Source organism: Mesocricetus auratus, unplaced genomic scaffold, assembly GCF_017639785.1.
Source record: "Mesocricetus auratus isolate SY011 unplaced genomic scaffold, BCM_Maur_2.0 Super-Scaffold_100004, whole genome shotgun sequence".
Lineage (NCBI taxonomy): Eukaryota > Metazoa > Chordata > Mammalia > Rodentia > Cricetidae > Mesocricetus > Mesocricetus auratus.
In genome coordinates this window covers 39,943,173-39,965,070 of record NW_024429189.1, presented here as the reverse complement: position 1 = coordinate 39,965,070, position 21,898 = coordinate 39,943,173, and the positions used below count along the sequence as shown (strand labels likewise).

The following is a 21,898-nucleotide window of genomic DNA, read 5'->3' as shown; positions in this document are numbered from 1 at the left end:
TGAGAACACACAGAGATTAGACATGTGCTGCCACACCTGGCCCTAATATATATATATATTTTTAATTCCAGATCAAATCTGCAACCTACCTTCAAATAATTCAACAATACAATGATATGTATTAAAAAATTACCGAAGCAATTTTGGCTAAGAATTAAAGAGTCTACCTGGCATGGTGGTGCATGTCATTATAACTAGCACTTGGGAGGGGGGTAGAAGAAGTAGTGGATAATGAGTTCATGGCCAGCCTCTACTACAGAGCAAGTTTGAGGACAACATAGACTACATGAGATTCTACCTTAAAACAAAACAAAAACCAGTTAAGAGCTAAATCCAAATGAAGAGAATTGTGTCCAATAAATTATTGCAACTTTTTAAATAAGGAAAAAAGAAAATAATAACTGACTACATTAACAATGTACATAAGGTTTAGGGAATCAAAGGTGCTGAATATCCCAGGATGTTCTTTAAAGCTGATTTTAGGGTCTGGGGAGATGACTTAATCGGAAAGAGCACTTGCTACATAAGCTTAATGAGCTAGGCTTAAATTGCAGCGCCCACATCAAAAGCCAGGTCTCCATGCATGTGCCTGTAACAACAGTGCTATGGGGAGCACAGGAAGGAGAAAAGCTGGCACTTGCTGCCACTGGCTTAGCTCCAGGTGTCATTAGAGACCCTGTCTCAAAGGAATGAGGAAGAGTGATAGGATAGGACACCAACATCGCCCTCTCCTTTCTGTGCACTCCTATGTACATGAGTACGCACATGCCCACACATACACATACAATTTCTTGAATTGCTTATTTAATCACCGAGTACCACCTGAATTTCTGGGGTTATGCTATATCAGAAGTAGTATGACACGGTAGGCAAAACTAAAAAGTAGTAATGATAACTATGGGCTCTGGATTGTCTGACTAGGAACTCCAGACACTTTTATGTCCTTAGACAAGTGTTCAATTCCACCAGTACACAATGGTTAATACTGCAGTGAGAATTAAAAAAATACATGTTTTAGTAGTAAACAGTAAGTATAGTGCTTCATGCATAAACTATTATTCAAATATACATTAAGATAAATTACAAAAAAATGAGTAAAAAAATAAAATAAAATAAAATATGACCTTAAAATCCTAAAAGAAAAAATGTTTTCTTGCTTTTTCCACATTAATTTGGCAAACATTTTACGTTACTTACTCATCCCCAAAGAGCTGATGGGTATATTCAGGAAAGAAAGTTCTAATGTCATTCTCAAGATCTTCAGGAAAACGAACTGTTCAAAATAAAATATATAGACATTAAAGTTGATAAACATTCCTAGTTCAAGAATTCCGCTATAGCTACAATACTACCAGTGTTTTTCTCTTAAAATGTTTCTTCTCCTTACCTGATTAAGCTAGATTCCCATGAGACTGGTGAACCCTGAAAGCTAGATACTAAAGCTTCGACATCAAATCTATTTACTCTAAAAGATACAATGCAATTAAGGCAAGTGACTTAGTTTTTACTTTTTTATATTTTATACACAATGAAAAACATAAGAGGAAAACAAACACACAAAAAAAGAATACTTTCAGATAAGAAAAACTACAGCACCTAGGAAAGGAAAACAATACTGTACAAAGCATTTTAACAAGGATAAGCGGAGTTTGATGAGGTCCCTACCATGCCATCATTAAAAAGAGAAAATGCTTTCATCAGTGTGTGGGGTGGGGTGGGGTGGTGGCGGCGAGAGGACAACTATGCATTTGGTTCTCTTCTTTACTTGACTTGTAAGAATTGAACCAGATCAGATCATCAGGCTTATCCAGCTTAGGCAATCTCCTCAGCCCCCATCATTGTTTTTTGACTGCAAGACGATATTTAATTTTTTACTGTTATTTTCCCCCTCTTAAAAATAATGCTGCTTGGGGGCTGGAGAAATGTCTCATTTAAGAACTCTTGCTGGCCTTCTAGAGAGCTTAGGTTTAGTTCCCAGCACCAAGAGAGCAGATTACAATTGTCTGTTAACTCCAGCTACAAGGGATCCAGGTACATATGTGATACATATATATATATATATATATATATATATATATATATATATATATATATACTCAGGCAAAACAATCATACAAATAAACAAAAATAAATTTTTAAAAATTAAAATGCTGCATGAGCCTAGTACCCAGTATAATCATGAGATCCTGAATATAATCCCTACACTGCAAAACAAGCAAATAATATTGAGATGACACTCATATACATCTTACTGTACTTTTATGAATATGTAAGAGGGGAAATATTTGGTAGTAGAAAAGTAAAAGCACTGATGTTTCTGTTTTCTTTCTTTTTTCCTTTCTTTTCTTTGAGTCAGGGTTTCTCTGTGTAGCCCTGGCTGTCCTAGAACTCACTCTCTACCAGGCTGATCTCAAACTCAAGAGATCTGCCTGCCTCTGCCTACAAAGTACTGGGACTAAAGGTGTGTACCACTGCCCAGCAACATCATTTCTTATAAACACTGCTTAGATGCCCTGGGGCACCAGCATGGACATTTAACTTGGATTTCCTAATATCTTGAGAATACCCTCAACTTCTATCCTAACTAATCTAAGATGGAAATGGGTATGTTTCTGTTGCTTTTATTTGTATTAGTTATAGACACTGAATTATTGGATGCTTTCCTAATACAACTCATGTTATGAAGAAAAACTTGTCAAAAGTCCTAAAGCTAGACTGATGGTATGGATCAGTGGGTAAAGGTACCTGCTGCCAACCCTGACAGCCTGAGTTCAATCCTAGGGAACCACCTGGTGGAAAGAGAAATCCAACTCCCACAAGGTGCCCTCTGACTGTCACAAGCACTATCCTACTACTTCCAAAAAGAATTCATTGAAACAAGAATGTAATTTTTTGTTGTTGTTGTTGTTTTTTCCCCAGACAGGGTTTCTGTATACTGCTTTGGAGCCTGTCCTGACACTCACTCTGTAGACCAGGCTGGCCTCCAACTCATAGATATCCGCCTGTCTCTGCCTCCCGAGTAAAGGTAAAATCTACTACTGGTTTGGCTGTTTTGCTTCTCAGGTCTTCAGCTTGAAACTTGAACCCCAATATCTGTCTCTGGGCCTTTCATTATTCCTGTTACAGCCAAAGACCTGGAATAGTAAATCTGTGCCTACTAACAGTTCAAGCCCACTCATGGACAAATCTCGCTGGCTCTCTCATACACTTGGGGGCTGGGAGCAGGCCAGGTAGAACCACAGCCCTTTCTTTTCATTGTGTCTCTGCCCTTATCTCTCATCTTGACACAGTCTGACCTAGGTGGCAGATCACACTGCATTTGACCAAACACAGGCAACCTAGCAAAACACTGGGACAAGGTAATCATGGAACTAATTCAGAGGTACCCTACCCTACTTAGGTTCTTGGCTCACTGGAGCTTTCTTTGAAGTCTGCTTGGGTGAAGGCACCAAAGACTTCCCACCAACTGGAAGAAAGTTTAGCTGCGAATTCTGAATTCTCCATTGGCCTACTACTCAATCAACCAAAAGCTGACAACCTACCACTGTCCCTTAAGCTCCTTAACCCTGGAAGACACTCCCTTACTTTCCAGGTGCATTAGGTCATTTCCAGACTTAGAGGATGCTGTGAACAACTGAGCATTGAACCCTACCTGTCTGTCCCTTGGTTCTGAGCCCACCCATGGGCTCCAAATTTTCTGTACCAAAAGAAACTCCATTGGCCTGTTTGAGGGCAAACTTAAAGGAGACCCAATTAGATTTAAAACCAAATCTGGCTTCAATATACACTGGACAAATGGCCACAGCTGACCCTAATTCAGAACTTTCAACTACCTAAAGTTATTGAGAACCAATGCCGCCCCCATAAGTCACAGTTCACTTTAATCTTTCTCAAGGCTCTGGTTTAAAATCATACCCAGAGCCAAAAAGTCTGCTGCTGTCTGTTGGGCAGCCAAACTTGCATCTTAATAAAATTCCATGGTTCTAGTGGCAAGTTCCATTCTCTGACTTGAAGACAGGCTTTATTTGTACAAGTAAGATATCACCACATGTCCCCTTTTCTTGTTTAAAATTTTAAAAAAGGTTGTAACTAATATAAGAAAGTTATATACAATAAGTATATACAATATATACAGGCAATAAGTACATCAACAATGTCTAGTCCATTAGCATTTGACAAATTCAGACAGAGAAAATACTCCTTATATATTCTTTCTTGATGAGTCCAAAGTCTTGTACCTAGTTTACAAGATGGGACAGTCCTTCAGGGTTCCTGCTTCATGGAAGAAAGTCTGCCAGACATTCTGCAGGACATAGAGAAAAATGACTGACAAACTGCCAATACAGGTGGGACAGTTTCAAATTTTCTGCTTCACTGAGAAGTCTGCCCAACACTCTAGGTCTATATGGTCAGCTAGTGGCAAATTCCATTCTCTGACCTTCAGACAGGTTCTATTTGTACAAGCAAGATGTCACAAAATTTTTTTGCCTTATGCTTTTAGCCGCATTTCAGATTGTCTGCTCCCATCTATAGACAGAAACAAACTGGCTACAGATATGTAGGATCCTGGGTTCAGCCTACAGTGATTCAATATGGATACTATCAAAAAAATGTTTCACACTGTTCTACTCTACTGAGAAAGCTGGCTTTGGAGTTGGATTTTGGCCCATCTGACCCAGACCCAAGTATGTTTGTTTAAGTTTCCTCCAAAGTCTCCGTCCTAGGTCAGGCAGGCCACCTGACTCTGTAACAGGGAGGAGAGTAGAACAGAGCAGCCCACGGACAGACACTTTGTTCCTGAGAACTAAGAAGTAAACTACTACTTATAGAGGTTACAAATAACAAGGTGTTTAACTCTCTGAGTTCTCCCCCCTCTTTTTTTGGTTTTGCTCATTAACTTTAGTGCTTTTGTTGGAACTTAAACTTTCAGTATTTTAGAATTTGTAAGTTCATTAATTTTAAAAGGATGTATAAATAATCTTAATTTGCTATAACATACCATTTATGTGACCTGGATTCAACACTTGTTTAGGAAGAATATGCCATGGCCTCACCGTGGAGTATCATGTGGCTGATGACCTAGGTTCACCTTGGAGTACCAACCAGTCACTTGTTGCCATCTTAGTATCCATATGACCCAGCCACCCGCTTTTCTAAGGTTAAAAAAAGGGCATGCCATGTGACTTCAACACCATCTTGGTTAAGGTAACCACCTAGTATAAATCAAATAAGGCAATACCCATAAAAACAAGTAGATCCACTGAACCCTCTGCTTACCACGGTATCTCCTTTTTATTAGACTAAGAAGGCAATACTAGGCTTTCAAGATGATTTGTTTTGAAGATGAGTCATATTTTTAAAATTGGCATTTAGCTGGGTGGTGGTACAGACTTTTAATCCCTCAGGAGATACTCAGGAGGCAGGTAGATCTCTGTGAGTTTGAGGCTAGCCTGGTCTACAAAGCTATACAGAAACCCTGACTCCAAAAATCAAAAAAACAAAACAACAACAACAACAAAAAACGTGGCATTTACAAAAGGGATCATGAAAATGAGGTTCCCAGTCTTTCTGTGGACTGTATTTATGATTTAAAGTTTGATACTAAATAAAGGATCTTTAAAGAATTTTTATTTTGTTTGTTTTTGGATTTTCAAAACAGACTTTTTCTGTGTTAACAGACCTAGCAGTCCTGGAACTCACTCTGTAGACCAGGTTGGTCTAGAACTCAAGAGATCCACCTGCCTCTGCCTTCTGAGTGCTGGGATTAAAGACATGTGCCACCACCAATCAATTAATTCAAGAATTTTTAAGGTTCAAACTTAATAGGAATAAAACTGAAATCCTAATGGTATGAAGTTCACCAACTTAGCTGGCAGTCGTGATACACATCTTTAATTTCAGCACTCAAGGGAGGCAGATCTCTGAGTTCAAGGCTAGCAAGGTCGACAGAATGAGTTGCAGGACTGCTAGGGATACACAGAGAAACCCTGTCTCGAGGAGGAAAAAAAAATTGAATGCTTGAGTAAAATGAGTTAAATTTACAATAAGCTGTGTTAAGTTTCGAACCCAGGACAAATGGCTGAGGTGCCTATTTAACACATCAAAGCAGACCTGACCTCCAGGTTCTCCCAGCATACCTGTTACAGGGTAGAGCTGGAATACCCTTCCCCTAGAGGCTCTTCTCTGTATAATCCAGACATTTTTGATTACCTGCCCCTTTGTACCTTTGGCCTCCTGGCTGCTACACCTGATTCTCCTCTCTCCCTTCTCTCCACATGGCCCATTTCAGTCTGGTCATGTCCACTCTGAACTCACCCAGATGTCCCTGTCTCTGACTCTGGCTACACTCTCCCTTTTATCTACAATAAACTTTCTCTTCCACCATACCTAGGAGCAATCATGTCCTTTCTTTTCCTTTTTATTTCTTCTTTGCATTCAACTTGCATGACAGGAAACCTCAGGCTCAAGCAGTTCCCTTGGATGGAGGCCAAGATCCTTTAAATAGAGCAGCAACCCACCAGAGTTAAGTTGCAGGTTAGCTTCCTTACAGGACAAGGGTGCATGGGAAATAAGACCTGCCAGAAGTCTGATGTTTTTGCCTCTGGTTGTGTAGGCCTGACCACCTCTAGCTCTATAAACCAAACAAACAAGCAAAACAAACATCCTCCTTATGTAAACATGAATTACTCCTTGTGTATAACATAACAGAGGAATTCTCCTGCCTAATGGAGGATCTCAGGGTCTACATCCACATCCTAAATATCTCAGAAAAGCAAAGGGCAACTATAGTCTTCTGAACTAACACGAGAATGCTGTGAACAGGGGTACCTTGTACATAAGCCTACCACCCAACTAGCATGGGACCTGCATACTAGTTCAATTGTCATGTCCCTTACCCTGGCATTCAATTCTTCCTCTTAGCAAAAGCTAATTCCAGGGTCTATACCCTAACACCCATGTTCCCTCATTAAAGGAGGATGACAGATACTGTCTTCAAACTTACAGCTTTGGAAAGTTATTCAGAATATCCAAGCAATGACTTTTACAGTTGACTTTGTATCTGTAGAGTCAACAAAAGATTCTATTGCTATTCTAAACCTTCATGTTCTTCAAGAGATGACTTAGATGAAAGAGATTCTCTCCAACCTGGGCTCACCTGTGGTGATCAAGATTAAAATCTACTCTCTATACCCAGTTAGAGCTCCAGGGCCAGTGCCTATACTCTTTCTACCTTACACAGGCAAAAGGAAAAAAAAAAAAATGCTGGGGGATGGGGGTAGCTCAAAAAACCAAAAACAACAACAACAAAAGAAACACACAGGTTTAGCAGTGACATTTATGGGTGTTTTCTAAGAAATTCCAAAAGTCAGTATTTGTTAAAGCTCTTTAATTTCATTATCTTGCTTTATAAGTTATGCCTCTAAATAATCAATCTCTTTTTAAATAGAATGATGTTAAGAAATATATGCTTACTGCTGTTGAGTATGTAGTGACCCTGAGATCTATCCATCTGATGAATAAAGAATTGGCTTTAGTCTTCTTTGTTAATTCAGTCTATGATATTTATTACTACAAATCTGACATCAAGCCTGGTGGTAATGGCACAAGCCTTTAATCTCAGCACTCGTGAGGCAGAGGCAGGAGATTTGAGTTTGAAGTCATCCTGGTCTACAGAGCAGTCAGAAACCCTGTCTCTCGAAAACAGAAGAGCCCAACTTGATATGACTGCTTTCATCTTTCATCTGTTGGTTGAGTACATAGAATGAAAATGTAGAGTTTTCTTGTTTGAGCCTGTTCTGGAACTCACTCTGTAGACAGGCTGGCCTCAAACTCACAGAGATCCTCCTGTCTCTGCCTCCAGAGTGCTGGGATTAAAGGCATGTGTAACTACTACTGGGCCAAAAAAAATGTAGAGCTTTTTAAAAGGTACTTTTATTGGGGTTAATTTTAGAAAACTTTGCAAAGGGAATAATTTATTCTTGATAAAGCAAACACTATCTCTGGAAGTATAATTTTTAAATTGAAAATTAAAAATCATTTTTTTGGAAATACAATTTATAATTACATTGCCTCTTGGAATATAACAATTTGATGACACTATCATGTTTTCAAATAGTAGATATGGTTATTTAAGGTAATAATTGCAATTTTTAAAAATTTTACCTTATCAATCTCTTTCTAACCAAAAAATTTTGTTTTACTTAAAATGTTTTTGCTCATTAAATAATAGCTGGTACTGTTAATATTTAACAAATATGCAAAGTACAACATATGTAAAAGCAAGGACTATCTTACTTTCTGTTCAGACTCATTCCTTGAATGGTGCTGGGTTAAACGGACCTTTTATAAAGCTTCCAGGTGCTTTCAGGCAAGAGTCCAATGTAAACAAATAGCTACCCGTTAATTTACTACCTACAGAATTCCGGTGCATGGTCCAGCCAGTTCCGCCTATTGCATTTAATTCATGTTAAACTTGATGTAAAAGTTTTTCTCATGTAACTTTGTGTCTCCACAAAGTTGTACAGCTATTACCTCCTGACTTAGGTTCTGGATCTTTGCCAACTGTTAACTTTTTATCATGGCCCCTTGGATGGAGCCTCTTTTGAAGCACTCTTAACTGCTGCTCCCATCACCTTCTGTCAGCCTTGAAGCAGTTATTGAAATGCTCCCAAACCCTTAAAAGCAATTTGGGTGACCTCTAAAAGGGGACTAATGGGCCAAGGATCATCCAACTCATCCCTTTCTTGCCACTCTGGACATTGTTTTTGGGACACAGAACTAAAGCAACTGGACTGAAGCTTCCTTTGGCATCAATTAACCTCTGTCTTACTAGCTCAGGTCAGCATAACATCCTTCAGGACCAGCTCAACTCCTTGACTGCTGCAGTACTCCACAATTAAAAAGGACTAGATCTTTGTGGGATGGGATTTGTACCTTACACTGTGAATGTGTTGCTTCCAGGCCAACACATCCTAACTGCTTTGAAATGGAGCCTACAGATAGGGACCAGATTTCAACCATAAGCTTCCTATGTATGGGCTCTGGTTCCCTCCCACTCTGGTTCATCCCCTTGACCCCTCCTTTCCTCCTTATTATCTTCCTACTTATGTTTTCACCGTCTTTTTTGGGGGGGGGCTTTTTCGAGTCAGGGTTTCTCTGTATTGTTTTGGAGCCTGTCCTGGAACTCACTCGGTAGACCAGGCTTGGTCTCAAAACTCAGAGATCCACCTGCCTCTGCCTCTCGAGTGCTAGGATTAAAGGCATGTGCCACAACCGCCCAGCTTTCACCGTCTTTTAAATGTTTTACTTATTGAACCCTCTACCCAAACCAAATGTTGCACACAAGTTCTCCCAATAACTCTCACCCTACAACAGTTCCACGTGTTTCCAATACATCAATAAAAAGACCTTTTAGATGCTGTGGAGAAACTTGGCTAAAAGGGACCTTCATCCCTTTCACCCCAGGCCAGATACAATTCTTTACATCAGTCCTCTATTTTCTCATGCTCCCCTCCTTTGGAGCTCTGTAGTTCTCTACCTCTACCAGCACATTTTGGTGGAAGTCTGGCAACGAGACCAGTCACTGTCACCCTGAGTCAACTCTATACCCACTTTCCTCCACTTGTGTTCCTCATCCCTCAAACTTCCTGGCAAATCTCAGTTCTACTCTGTAACCAAATCGCCGCTTACAGCCCTATAATAATTATTTTCCAAGTCTCTTCACAAACACAGGATGGCAATCACCTGATTCACTGCAGCCAATCAAGTTAAGTCTCTTCCCCTGGTACATGACCAGAGCAAATTCTCCTCATGGACTCAGATCTATCGCCACCCCACCCCTGACGCCCCAACAAAGAGCCTCCTCAGCAAAAAGCAGCTCTAACACCCCGTCCTACATTTTCAGTATCTTCTCAGAGTTAGGAATGGGTTTCCTGCTGAAAGACTATTTCCCAGCTTCCCTTGCAGACTATAGAAGTCATTTCCACCAACATAATGGGTCATATCCCATCTTCCTATTGGCATCTTGGCCATCAATACATATGGGTGACAGTGTCCCCTCACTGAAAATAAACATAGTCCCACCTAAGGTCAGACTAAGCCTCTTAACACCTTCAATCTCTCCACAACTGCCTTTTAATAATCTAACAATGGTCATGATGCCTCTTCACAGCAATAGAAAAGAAACTAAGACAGAAGTTAGTACCAAAGACAGATATTTCTGTGACAGGCCTGACCATGCTGCTTGTTGGAAGAATGTGGACTCTGGGAGTTTGACTAGGAAAGCCGGTAAATTCTTTAAGCAGAGATAAATGGAAGCACTGGAAGACAGCAGAGCAATGTGGACTATGTCAGCCCTGGCTCAAGAGGTTTCAGAGAAGACAAACATTAGCAACTTGATTAGAGACCATTCTTGTAATATTTTGGCAAAGAAATGTGGCTTCATTTTGCCACTGTCTTGAGAATCTGCCAGAGGCTAATTTGAAGTTTTGGGATTAATGACAGTGGTAGAGATTTCAAGACAGCCCAGTATTGGCTATGCCACATGGTTATTAGTGATGATTATGCAGATCTACAATGAAAAAGAGAAAATAGGGCAAAAAAAATGTATAGTTTGAGAAAAAGAACACCAGGAAATTTTAATGTTGGAGTCAAATACTGTGTTCAAAGAGATGAGAAATCTAAGGAAAGGTTTTAGGAGAAATAGAATAGAGTGGTGCCCTGTGGTAATTTCAATTGGCCGCCATAATCTCATAGGGAGTGGCACTATGAGAAGGTGTGGCTTTGTTGGAGGAAGTGTGCCACTGTGAGGGTGGGTTTTGAGGTTTCCTATGCTCAGGATATTGCTGTGTCTCAGTCAACTTCCTGTTGCCTGCAAGTAGAGATGTAGCCAGCACCAATTCTGCCCTGAAGGCTTCCAAGCTCCTGGAACTAAACCTCTTCTGAAACTCTAAGCAAGTCACCCCAATTAAGTGTTTCCTTCCTTTGTGAGAGTTGTCATGATCACTGTGTCTCTTCACAGAAACAGAAACCCTAACTAAGACAAGCCCCCAGGGCAAAACCCCCCACCCAGCTCAGCTTCCAACTTGTTACTCAACAAAAGAAAGCACCAAGTCAAAGTCTACGCAAATGTAATTCAGGGATGAGGGCAGGTTCCAGCCTGGCAGCAGAACTTGACAGCTTTAGTGCAGTGTTCTGGCTTCTTCAACAAAATACAGGAGCTGTAGGAAGGGGCTTCCTGAGGTCCAGAAAGTTTAAAGTTACAAAAGTAAGCTTGGATTGTGTTGAAGACCCCAAGATGTTAAATATGTAAGAGCCATGGGATATCTGCTAAGAAGAGTTGCACACAGGATGTGGAACCAGCTCCAAAGACAGAAATTTCTTGCAGTCAACAAAGATGAAAAGAGTGGGAGATCTAAAGAGCTCTGTGACATCAAACACGTTTGGATTTGGAGTTTGCCCTTCTGGGTTCCAATTTTTCCTTGGTCAGTATTCCCTCACATCCCTATGTATATTCTGTGCCACTGTATGTTGAAAATATGTAATTTACTGTATGTATCTTGATTTTACAGGGTGCTACAGTTAAGACATTGCCTTGAATCTAAAAGAGACTTTGAACTTGGGGGTATTTTAGTGTTAAGGGTGTAAAGAACTATAGAGAGTTTTGAAGTTAGACTATAGCACATTGTCATTATGATATGGCAACAGGCCTATGGGAGGGGCAGGAAGTGGAATCTGGTGGTTTGGATAAGAATAGTCTCCATGGGTTCATATATTTAAATGTTTGGTTCCCAGTTCAGGTACTGTTTAGGAATGAATTGGTGTGACCTTGTTGAAGTATGTTACTAGAGGTAGGTTCTGGGGTTTCAATAGCCCATGCCAGGCCCAGTCTCTCGTCAGCTCTTGCTTGTGGATCAAACATAAGTTCTCAGCTACTGCTCCAACATCATGCTTGTCTGTCTGCTAGCATGCTCCCCAACATGATGATCATGAATGGATGCCATGAAACTGTTAAGCAAGGTCCCAATTAAATGTTTTTTTCTCTTACAAGCTGATTTTTGTCATGGTGTCTATTCATAGAAATAAGAGTGGTAACTAAGTTACTACCTAAGGAAGACTAATCAACTGACAAATGGAGTACTTTCCCCGCTTATATGCTCAAAGACATCAAATCTTTAAATACCTCTCTTTTCTTCCCAGGAATTTTTCCTTGTTATCAACATAATTTTTCTTGGCATGGACATATGAACATATCGTTATCCCTCCTCCCTCTTTTTAAATCTTAGACTACTAGAGAGATGGCCTAGTGGTTAAAACGGTTTATTGCTCTTGAGCAGTTTGGCTCCAGCACTCACATCAAGCTGCTTACAACTGCTTATTGTAAATCCAACTCCAGGGAATTCCACACCATCCTCTGGCCTCCAGACACAGATATGCTTAGATACACATAAATAAAGTCTCTTAAAATTTATCTTATAACCAAGCAGTAGTGGCATACTCCTTTAATTCCAGCAACCAGGAGGCAGAGACAGGCAGACCTCTGAGTTCCAGGAGAGCCAGGACTACAAAGAAAAACCCTGTCCCAAAAAACAAAAACAGAAAAAATTATCTTCTGATAAGATTAGTATCTGACAAAGTAGATGTCAACATAAAGCAAGAAGAGCTAAAGAGGAGAAGACAAAGATGATGAAATATTCTTATTACTAGAGATAGAGGAAAAATACTTTATAACAAAGTTATAAATTCAGTGATAGGGATGTAGCTCAGTAGGCAGACTGTTTGCCTAGCATGCAGGAAGCCCTGGGTTTGATTCCTAGTACCACAGATACCAGACTTGGCATGACACGCCTACAATCCCAACACTGAAGTAGAGAAAAGAAAGTCAGTAATTCAAGGTCCTCTTGAACTACATATAAAGTCTGAGGCCAGACTAGGTCAAATAAAACTAGTCTAAAAAAGAAAATAAATTTAAAAAGCCAATCCATTAACAAGACACAAGTGCCAACCTAAGGATTATTAGAGCAGTGGTTCTCAACCTTCCTAATGCTGCAATCCTTTAATACAGTTACAGTAACACAATTACTATCATAAAATTGCGATTTTTTAAACAATCTTTTTTTAAAAACTTATTTATTTTATGTGCATTAGTGTGAGGGTGTCAGAACTCGTGGAACTAGAGTTAAACAGTTGTGAGCTGCCATGTGGGTGCTGGGAATTAAACCCAGGTCCTCTGGAAGAGCAGCCAGTGCTCTTAACCACTGGGTCATCTCTCCAGCCCCATAAAATTTTTTTTGTTTCTACTTCATAACTGTAATTTTGCTACTGTTGTGAATTATAGTGTAAATATGACACCCAGGATATCTGATATTCTACCCCTGTGAAATGGTCATTCAGCCCCAAAAGAGGCTGCAACTCGTAAGTTGAGAACCACTGACTAGAGGATGTAGCTCAGCAACAGGGATACAAATTATTAAGAGGTTAACATGGGGTTGAAGAGATGGCTCAGCAGCAGTTTTTGTTGCAGAGGACCTAGGTTAGGTTCCCAGCACCTACATAGTAGCTCACAGCCATCTATTTCAGGAGACCTGACCCTCTCTTCTGATCTCCAAAGGCACCAGGCACACATATAATGCACACTAGAGCTCTTTGGAGAAATGTCAATTCCAGGTATATGAAGACCTGAATTTGGAGTCTAGAGCCCTCAAAACAAGTGAGTGTGGTCTCTCATGTACCTGTAACCTCAGTGTTGTGGACAACGGGGACAGGAAGATAACTGGGCTTGCCGGCTGCCAACCTAGCAGAAAAAAAAATGAGAGTTCCATACATAGGGAGAGACTCAGCCTCAAAGGAATAAATTGGAGAGTGGTAAGAACAGTCAATAAACATCCTCCATGTGCATCCATAGACACACATGTGCATATGCTAGAAACACATAAAGCCTTCTGATCATACTGCACTACACATATGAAAATAGCAAAAAACATAATAAAAAATCAAAATCAATGTTGGCAAGGATATGGACAAATTGATCACTATTTGTAGTATGTAAAATGGTACAGTAGTAGCATCCAGGCATTGTGCCTTTAATCCCCCCAGCACTCGGGAGGCAGAGGCAGGTGGATCTCTGTGAGTTTAAGGCCAGCCTAGTCTACAGAGCTACACAGAGAAACCCTGACTCGAAAAATCAAAAAACAAACAAAACAACAACAACAACAACAAAAAACCCAGTATGGCAGTTTCTTTAAAAATCACAAACACAACTGGGCTACTATAGTGGCACATGCCATTAATCCCAGCACTCTGAATTCGAGGCCAGTCTGGTCTACAGAGTTCCCAAATAGAAAAACCCTGTCTCAAAAAGAATAGCAACTACTGAGTATTTCCTACATTTCAAGTGAATTTGTTCATTAACTAAAGATGAGTACTATTAACTACATTGTAGAGAGGAGGAAATTGAGGTATGGAAAGCAATGTAACAAGGACTCAAACGTGTATTTTTTTCTACTTAAGCATATGATTTTAGTAAACTTAGCTTTGCCACAAACTAATTTTGAAACATTGAAAAAATTCCATGGGTACTCGGTTTCTACATTTAGCCTGGGGCAATGATTTTCTATTGTTGGTCTTTACGGATGTCTTTTCCAAACATTTCATACAAATGGAATCATACACTGTGGTGACTTTTCCTGGCTTCTTTTACTTATCATATTCTGAGGTTTCTCCACATTGTGGCAGGCATCAGGACTTCATTCCTTTTTCTATCAGATTCCACTGAATAGCTATAGCATACTCTATCTGTTGGTAAACTGGTGTTTTATCTGAGTTGTTTACACAACTTGGTCTTTATGAATAATACACCTATTGAGTACTCATGTGTTTTTAGATGAACAACATCTTCACTTCTCTTTAACAGACACCTAATAGAACTGCTGGTTCATATATGTAATTTATGCTTTTTTGTCCTTTTTTTTATTGTGTATACAGCCTTCTGCCTGCAGGCCAGCAGAGGGTACCAGATCTCATTCAAGGTGGTTGTGAGCCACCATGTGGTTGCCGGGAATTGAACTCAGGACCTCTGTTAGAACAGTCAGTGCTCTTAACCGCTGAGCCATCTCTCCAGCCCCTGCTTTTTTGTCTTTTAAAGATCTAGCAAGCTAAAGTTATTATTTTAGATACCACTAATACATGATTCCCCCCCCCACATCCTCGCCAACACCTTATTGCCTATCATTTTCAACAGCAAGAAAGTAAACTTCTTTAAGAAGCTGAGACTACATGTACCTGTGCCTTTCTGCCACAGTATCTTTCCCATGTGTTAAACTGCTGTCTTCCACCTACCCATTCCACAGCATAAACTCAATGTTCACAAATGCAGGAAATGCCAGTTATATAATTATTCTTAAAATAAAATTTTATTTCAAAATTTAAAAGGCTATGTTATATACATAGCATACATAAAATCATTCTGAAATTTCATACGTACCTAATTTCAGTTCGATCGCTGTGTTGGTGTTACATTTGTACTCGGCCAATTTCTTCTCCACTGCACTTTTATATTCTACCAGAAATTTCTCCATTGCACCAAATCCTAGAAGAAGTTTTGAAAGTTTGGTTGAAAGTGATTCAAATACCTACAAGCAGAATTTTTATTGAAGTGGGCTAAGGATAAGACAGAAAACATGCTTCAACAGTGCAGGTGACTTTCCATGAACCCTTCAATAAATACACTGCATATGAATGCCTCATAAAACAGAAAACAAACCCACTCTTGAGCCAGGCCTGCAATTCATGCAGGAGGCTAACACAGAAATGAACTGGAGGCCAGTGTACCCTGCATAATGGCAACAAAACCTATTTTAAGAAACCGGTTATAGAAATTACCTACAAGTGTGTACTGCATCAGCCCCATTTCCCATTCAATAACCCGGGCTAAGGAAGAGGATTAATTGAAGGGCACCAAACTAGGAAATGGTGGAGACTCAAATTTGATTTTTTGATGTAATTTTCATTATACAGTAACTCTTTTATGGTACCAGAGTAATCCAATACCCTACTAGACAACTTCATCTTAAACACATGCAAATTTCAAACTACACAGTTTGATGATCCAGCCCATCTATAAAAGCGGAGCGTTTAACTCGTAGTGATGACACAATGTGAAGGGACTAGGGGGCAGTTACAAAAGAAAATGCCCACCGCTTCAAAAGATAGGTAACGGTAAAAAAGAAACACATCAAAACACTTCAATAGCAATTTACTTTTGTTTTTTTGTTTTGAGACAGGGTTTCACCGAGTAGCCCTGGCTGTCCTGGAAATCATTCTGTAGACCAGGCTGACCGCAAACTCACAGAGTTCGTCCTGCCTCTGCCTCCTGAGTATTGGCATCAAAGGGGTGAACCAGCAGGGCCCGGCAATTTAAACATTCTTAAACACTGAAAACTAAAAGACTCAAATGAATGAACCAGAACAAGAGAATACCAACAACGACATACAGAAGTCTCACACTTTTTAAAAAAGAAGTTCGGCAGTACAGAAACGTCCTTCTCAAAAAAATTATCTCAGTAATCCTGCAGGTTAACAGACCCAGAGTGTGCCCGGGAACAGGTCGGTGCGGCAGTGCGCTCGCACACAAGCTGACCGTGGGGAAGGTGGGCAGGGCCGTGGGAGGATCAGCAGGCGGGAAACCGACCCGATGACTACATTAAGACAGCAGTGGGCAAAATGAGAGAAACAGGGCCCGATGCAGACCGGGCTCCACCAGACGGAACGGCACGCTCTGCCCCGGGTTCGCGTACCCTCGGCAGGGCCCGGTAGCCCACGGAGGGCGCGGAGCGCAAGCACGGGGGGCGGCGGCGCCGAGCGCGGCCCACCGTTGCCAGCCTCCGACGCTCGGTGCCTCGCGGCAGGGAGAGGCCTTCTGGAACTTCGGCTAGAGCTCGAAAGTTCCAGGCGGCCACTGTAACAGCCGCCTCGACGTTCTTCCCCAGAACCACCCGCCTCCTCCCCTCGCTAAACTTTTCCCGGGAACTTACCCGCCATTTCCGAGCTGTGAGCGCCCGCGGCTGAGGAAGGACAAATCAACCCGCGCGCTCCCGGGCCGGAAGTGACCGCAATGATGACGCATTTCCCCCGCCCAACCTCGGGGAGGCACGAGCCAATGAGAGGAGGCAGTTCTGGGAGCGAGGTGGCGGAAGTGCCTCGGGAGGCGGGGCTAGTCCCGTGAGAAGGCGCGAGCGGTTGCCTAGCCACCGCGAGTGTGGAGAGTCCCACTGCTCGCCTTCCGCGCCTGGCCGACCTCGTGCAGCTTGTTGGCTGCTGGAGACATTCATGGGAATTAACGTTAATTTTTCAGACAGCCTACGGCGGGTTTTCTACCTCGCAGAGGTTGGACATCCCTCCCTTTCACCCGTTTCACTCCGAAGTTTTGGTTTGGTTTGGGTTTTTCGAGACAAGGTTTCTCTGTATAGCTTTGGAGCCTATCTTGGAACTCCCTCTGTAGACCAGGCTGGCCTCGAACTCACAGAGATCCACCTGCCTCTGCCTCCCGAGTGCTGGAGTTAAAGATGCGTGCCACCACCGCCCCGCTCATTCCGAAGTTACAAGCTTTGTTTCTACTTTTGCCATAACCCATTTTAAATCGTTTTCTCTGTGTATTGGATTCGTGTTTTGGAGCTGGGTATCCAGCCCAGAGTCATGCTTACGCTGGGCAAAACACTTTGCCACTGCTCCATAATAAACTTCGTGATTTCAATATGATAAACAGTGCCATAGTAAAGAACTCAAAGTGGGTGGTAGTGCCGTACTCCTTTAAACCACGCACTTGGGAGGCAGAAGCAAGCCTGTTTCAGTGAGTTCCAGGCCTGCCTGGTCTACAGAGCAAGTTCCAGAACAGCCAGGGCTACGAAGAGAAACCCTAAACAACAACAAAAAGATTTGCTACCTTGGCTTATGTGGTACAATTGAAGAGGTTATATCACTGCAAAGGCCTGGTGATTATCAGTCCACAGAACTAGGAGCCTCAGCCCCTGAAGACCTGAGGGATTCCAGGAGAGCTGCTGCTTCTCTGCCTATGGAAAAAGCTGGTTCTAACATCTGCTCTGAAATCAGCAGCAGCACCAACAGCATCAACAAACTCACCAGCAAGAGGGAAGGTTATGGGGCTGGAGAGATGGCTCAGAGGTTAAGAGCACTGACTGCTCTTCCAGAGGTCATGAGTTCAATTCCCAGCAACCACATGGTGGCTCACAACCATCTGTAATGAGATCTGGTGCCCTCTTCTGATGTGTAGACATACATGGGGGCAGGGTGTTGTGTTCGTAATAAATAAATAAATCTTAAAAAAAAAGAGGGGAGGTTATGAAGGCAAAACAGCAAGGCTTTCCTTCTTTTGCCTGGGCCACTAGCAAGAGATGCTACCAACGGTTAGGGTGGGTCTTCTCACATCAATAAAGGTAATCAAGACAATACCCAGCAGACAGACAGATAGATAGATAGATAGATAGGTAGATAGATAGATAGGTAGATAGGTAGATAGATAGATAGATAGATAGGTAGATGGATAGATAGGTAGGTAGATAGATAGATAGATATAGATATATAGTTATATATATATGGGGATGGGGTGTTGAGGAATCAATCATGGTTTCAGATTTGTTACAGTTAAAACAGTTTTTTTACAAGAATTATAATTGCTGATTTACAGATAAGATTTGAAAAATGATGAATCTTGCCATTTTTGAAAACATATTTTAAAGATTGGTTGTAAAAAGAAGCCTTCCCGCCAGCCTGGTTCCAGAGCCGCATCAGTCCCAAATAAACACACAGGAGGCTATATTAATTATGAAGCTGTTGGCCTTGCTTGTTTCTTACTAGCTAGCTCTGACTTAAGTATTTATCCCATAATTGTTAATCTAAGTATTTCTCTTACCGGAGAAGTTTCCGGGCTTCTTATCCCTATAGCGGTTACATCTCGACTCCTGTGTTTCTCCTACCCAGAGTACTCCTGGACTCCTAGTCCCACCTATCTTGCTTCCCTATTGGCCAACAGTGCTTTATTGACATATACACAGGACTTCCCCCATCAATTGTTTTTTTCTTTTTTCCTCTAAAAATGATATTTATTTCTCTGTGTGTGTGTGTGTGTGTGTGTGTGTGAGAGAGAGAGAGAGAGAGAGAGAGAGAGAGAGAGAGAGAGAGCGCAAGGTCAGAGGACAACTTTCAGGAGTGTTATCCCTCTTTCCACTCTGTGGGTCCTGGGGATCAAACTCAGATTGTCAGGCATGGCAGCAGGTCCCTACCTTACCTGCTGAGCCATCTCATGGGTCCTGTCTCCTCTTTCTGATCTATCATTGGTAGCCTTGACTTCAGCGGTCTGTCTCAACATCATGACTGTAATCTTATATGTAATTAAGAGGCTAAGGAAAAGGATCTGTGTTCTCGAAACCTTTTCTGATCTTTATCTTCAGGAAGGACATCTCTGTATAGCTAACAAGTAAATACAAGGCCTGAGTTTCTGGAGAAGTGGGTTCTTCCAGAGACTGTAGATAACTGAAGATGAACTTGGCAATTTCCCTTCCTTGGGCTGATTCTTTTTCTTTCCCTTCCTTCTTTGTCCACCCCTTTCTCTTTTGGTTTTTCAAGACAGGGTCTCTCTGTGCAGCCCTGGCTGTCCTAGATTTCTCTCTCTCTCTCTCTCTCTCTCTCTCTCTCTCTCTCTCTCTCTCTCTCTCTCTCTCTCTCTCTCTCTTTCTTTCTTTTCCTTTTTTGCTAAGACAGGCCCTCACACAGCCCAGCTGGCTTCAAGCCTCTGTGGCTAAGAGTTGGATGAGTTCCTGCTTCCACCTCCCAAGTGCAGAGTTACAGGTGTGTGTCACTTTGCCCAGCTAGACTTTGTTCCTCATCTTCTTCCTCCCTCTGTCCTTTCCCCTTCATCCTCCTCTTTTGGAAGAATCTCCTCAATTGTAGCCCAGGCTGGCCTCAAACTCATGAGTGATGTTCCTGCCTCAGACTCCCAAGTGCAATGAGTTCAGGCATAATCCACCACTGTGGCTATATTTTCTTATCTCTAAAACTAGAGAACACATTAGTTCTAGACTACCTTATCATGTGTGGTGGTTAGTTTTAACTGTCAACTTGCACAACCCAAAATCACCTTGGAAGACTTGAATTTATATACATATATATGGATTATATATTTATGGAGAGGGAGAGAGATAACACAGAGATCCTTTTCCTTAGCCTCTTAATTACATATAAGATTACAGTCATGATGTTGAGACAGACTGCTGAAGTCAAGGCTACCAATGATAGATCAGAAAGAGGAGACAGGGCCCGTGAGATGGCTCAGCAGGTAAGGTAGGGACCTGCTGCCATGCCTGACAACCTGAGTTTGATCCCCAGGACCCACAGAGTGGAAAGAGGGATAACACTCCTGAAAGTTGTCCTCTGACCTCGCTATCACACACACAATACACACACACACACACACACACACACACACACGCACGCACGCACGCACGCACATACACACACACAGAGAGAGAGAAATATATGTCATTTTCAAAGGAAAAAAGAAAAAACAATCTTTAAAATATTTTCTCAAAATGACAAGATTTATCATTTTCTAGATTTTAGGACAAGATAATATATTGATGTTCTAAATATTAATACCATTAATTTTTTTTGGTTTTTCGAAACAGGGTTTCTCTGTGGCTTTGGAGGCTGTCCTGGAACTAGCTCCTGTAGACCAGGCTGGTCTCTAACTCACAAAGATCCGCCTGCCTCTGTCTCCGAGTGCTGGGATTAAAGGCGTGTGTCACCAACGCCTGGCAATAGCATTAATTAGTAATACTAGCATATTAATCATTATGTTTATATTACCTTGTCCTAAAGAAGATTTGTGAATGTGATTGATACAACTTCAGATGAGTTTCTACAAAAGTCCTATGCCATTCTGCTGTATATGAGCCAGACCATGAAGCCATGTGGAATGTTCAGTGATCTGTGAGTCCAGTTTACGACTATTTCCTGGTTGGCCTTATTTCCTTTACTATCTGGAGATAACATCTTCCCAGCCATCCAACTGAGTTCTTTGGAAAATCGAATGGATATTTATAGACAAGCCTTGTAAACTCTGACATGCTATGTCAGAAACAACTTTGGGTATTAGTCCTTGCTTTCCATCTCAGTTTGAGATAGAGCCCCATGGCTCTGTCTCTGCTGACCCCGCCCCATACAGTATATATAAAGTTAGCTATGCCTACCTCCTATTTCACCAAAGGAATACTAAGATTATAGGCACATGCCACTGCACCCTACATGCTGGGAATGTGAACTCAGGTCCTTACACTTGTGAAACAAGTGCTTTCACACACTGAGATATCTCCCCAGCCCATAGGCACTTCTCTCTATAGGGTCTCTCCAGAGTAAAAGGCCATGTTACACTGTAAGGAATTAACTAGCAACTACATATTTGACACAGGCAGAGTGTATATAGACAAGTGAATTTCACCATCCTGTCTGGACTCTGTAGAGAGCATTTTTTTTTTTTTTTTGGTTTTTCGAGACAGGGTTTCTCTGTGGCTTTGGAGTCTGTCCTGGAACTCGCTCTGTAGACCAGGCTGGCCTCGAACTCACAGAGATCCGCCTGCCTCTGCCTCCCGAGTGCTGGGATTAAAGGTGTGTGCCACCAACGCCCGGCTATGTAGAGAGCATTTTTAAATACAGTATAGGAAATATGGTGAGAAGAGTTGAGCATAGGCTGGGGTGATAGCTCAGTCAGCATTGAGTTTGCACTGTAAGCATCAGGATCTGACTTCAATCCCCTAGAACCCACACACACACACACACAAAAGCCAAGCTAGAGTCTCAAAGCAGAGAAGTCAGAGAGGACATCTCTGTA

General features: G+C 41.6%; 1 protein-coding gene across 2 annotated transcripts in view; it reads right to left on the bottom strand.

The window, feature by feature from the left end:
• The window catches only part of Hat1 (histone acetyltransferase 1), a 43,561-nt gene extending 26,384 nt beyond the window's left edge, over positions 1–17,177 (bottom strand). Inside the window, exons 1-3 of one of the 2 annotated variants that reach the window (XM_005065163.4) lie at positions 17,031–17,177; positions 15,482–15,586; positions 1,198–1,273 (exon numbers count right to left, since the gene is read on the bottom strand). In XM_005065163.4, the coding sequence (XP_005065220.1) occupies positions 1,198–1,273; positions 15,482–15,586; positions 17,031–17,037 (188 nt within the window). In that variant the 5' untranslated portion in view covers positions 17,038–17,177. Of the gene's footprint in view, positions 1–1,197; positions 1,274–15,481; positions 15,587–16,490; positions 16,689–17,030 lie in introns of those variants that run through there. The other variant, XM_040745562.1, reaches the window with a different exon arrangement.
• Between the last annotated feature and the right edge of the window lie 4,721 nt (positions 17,178–21,898).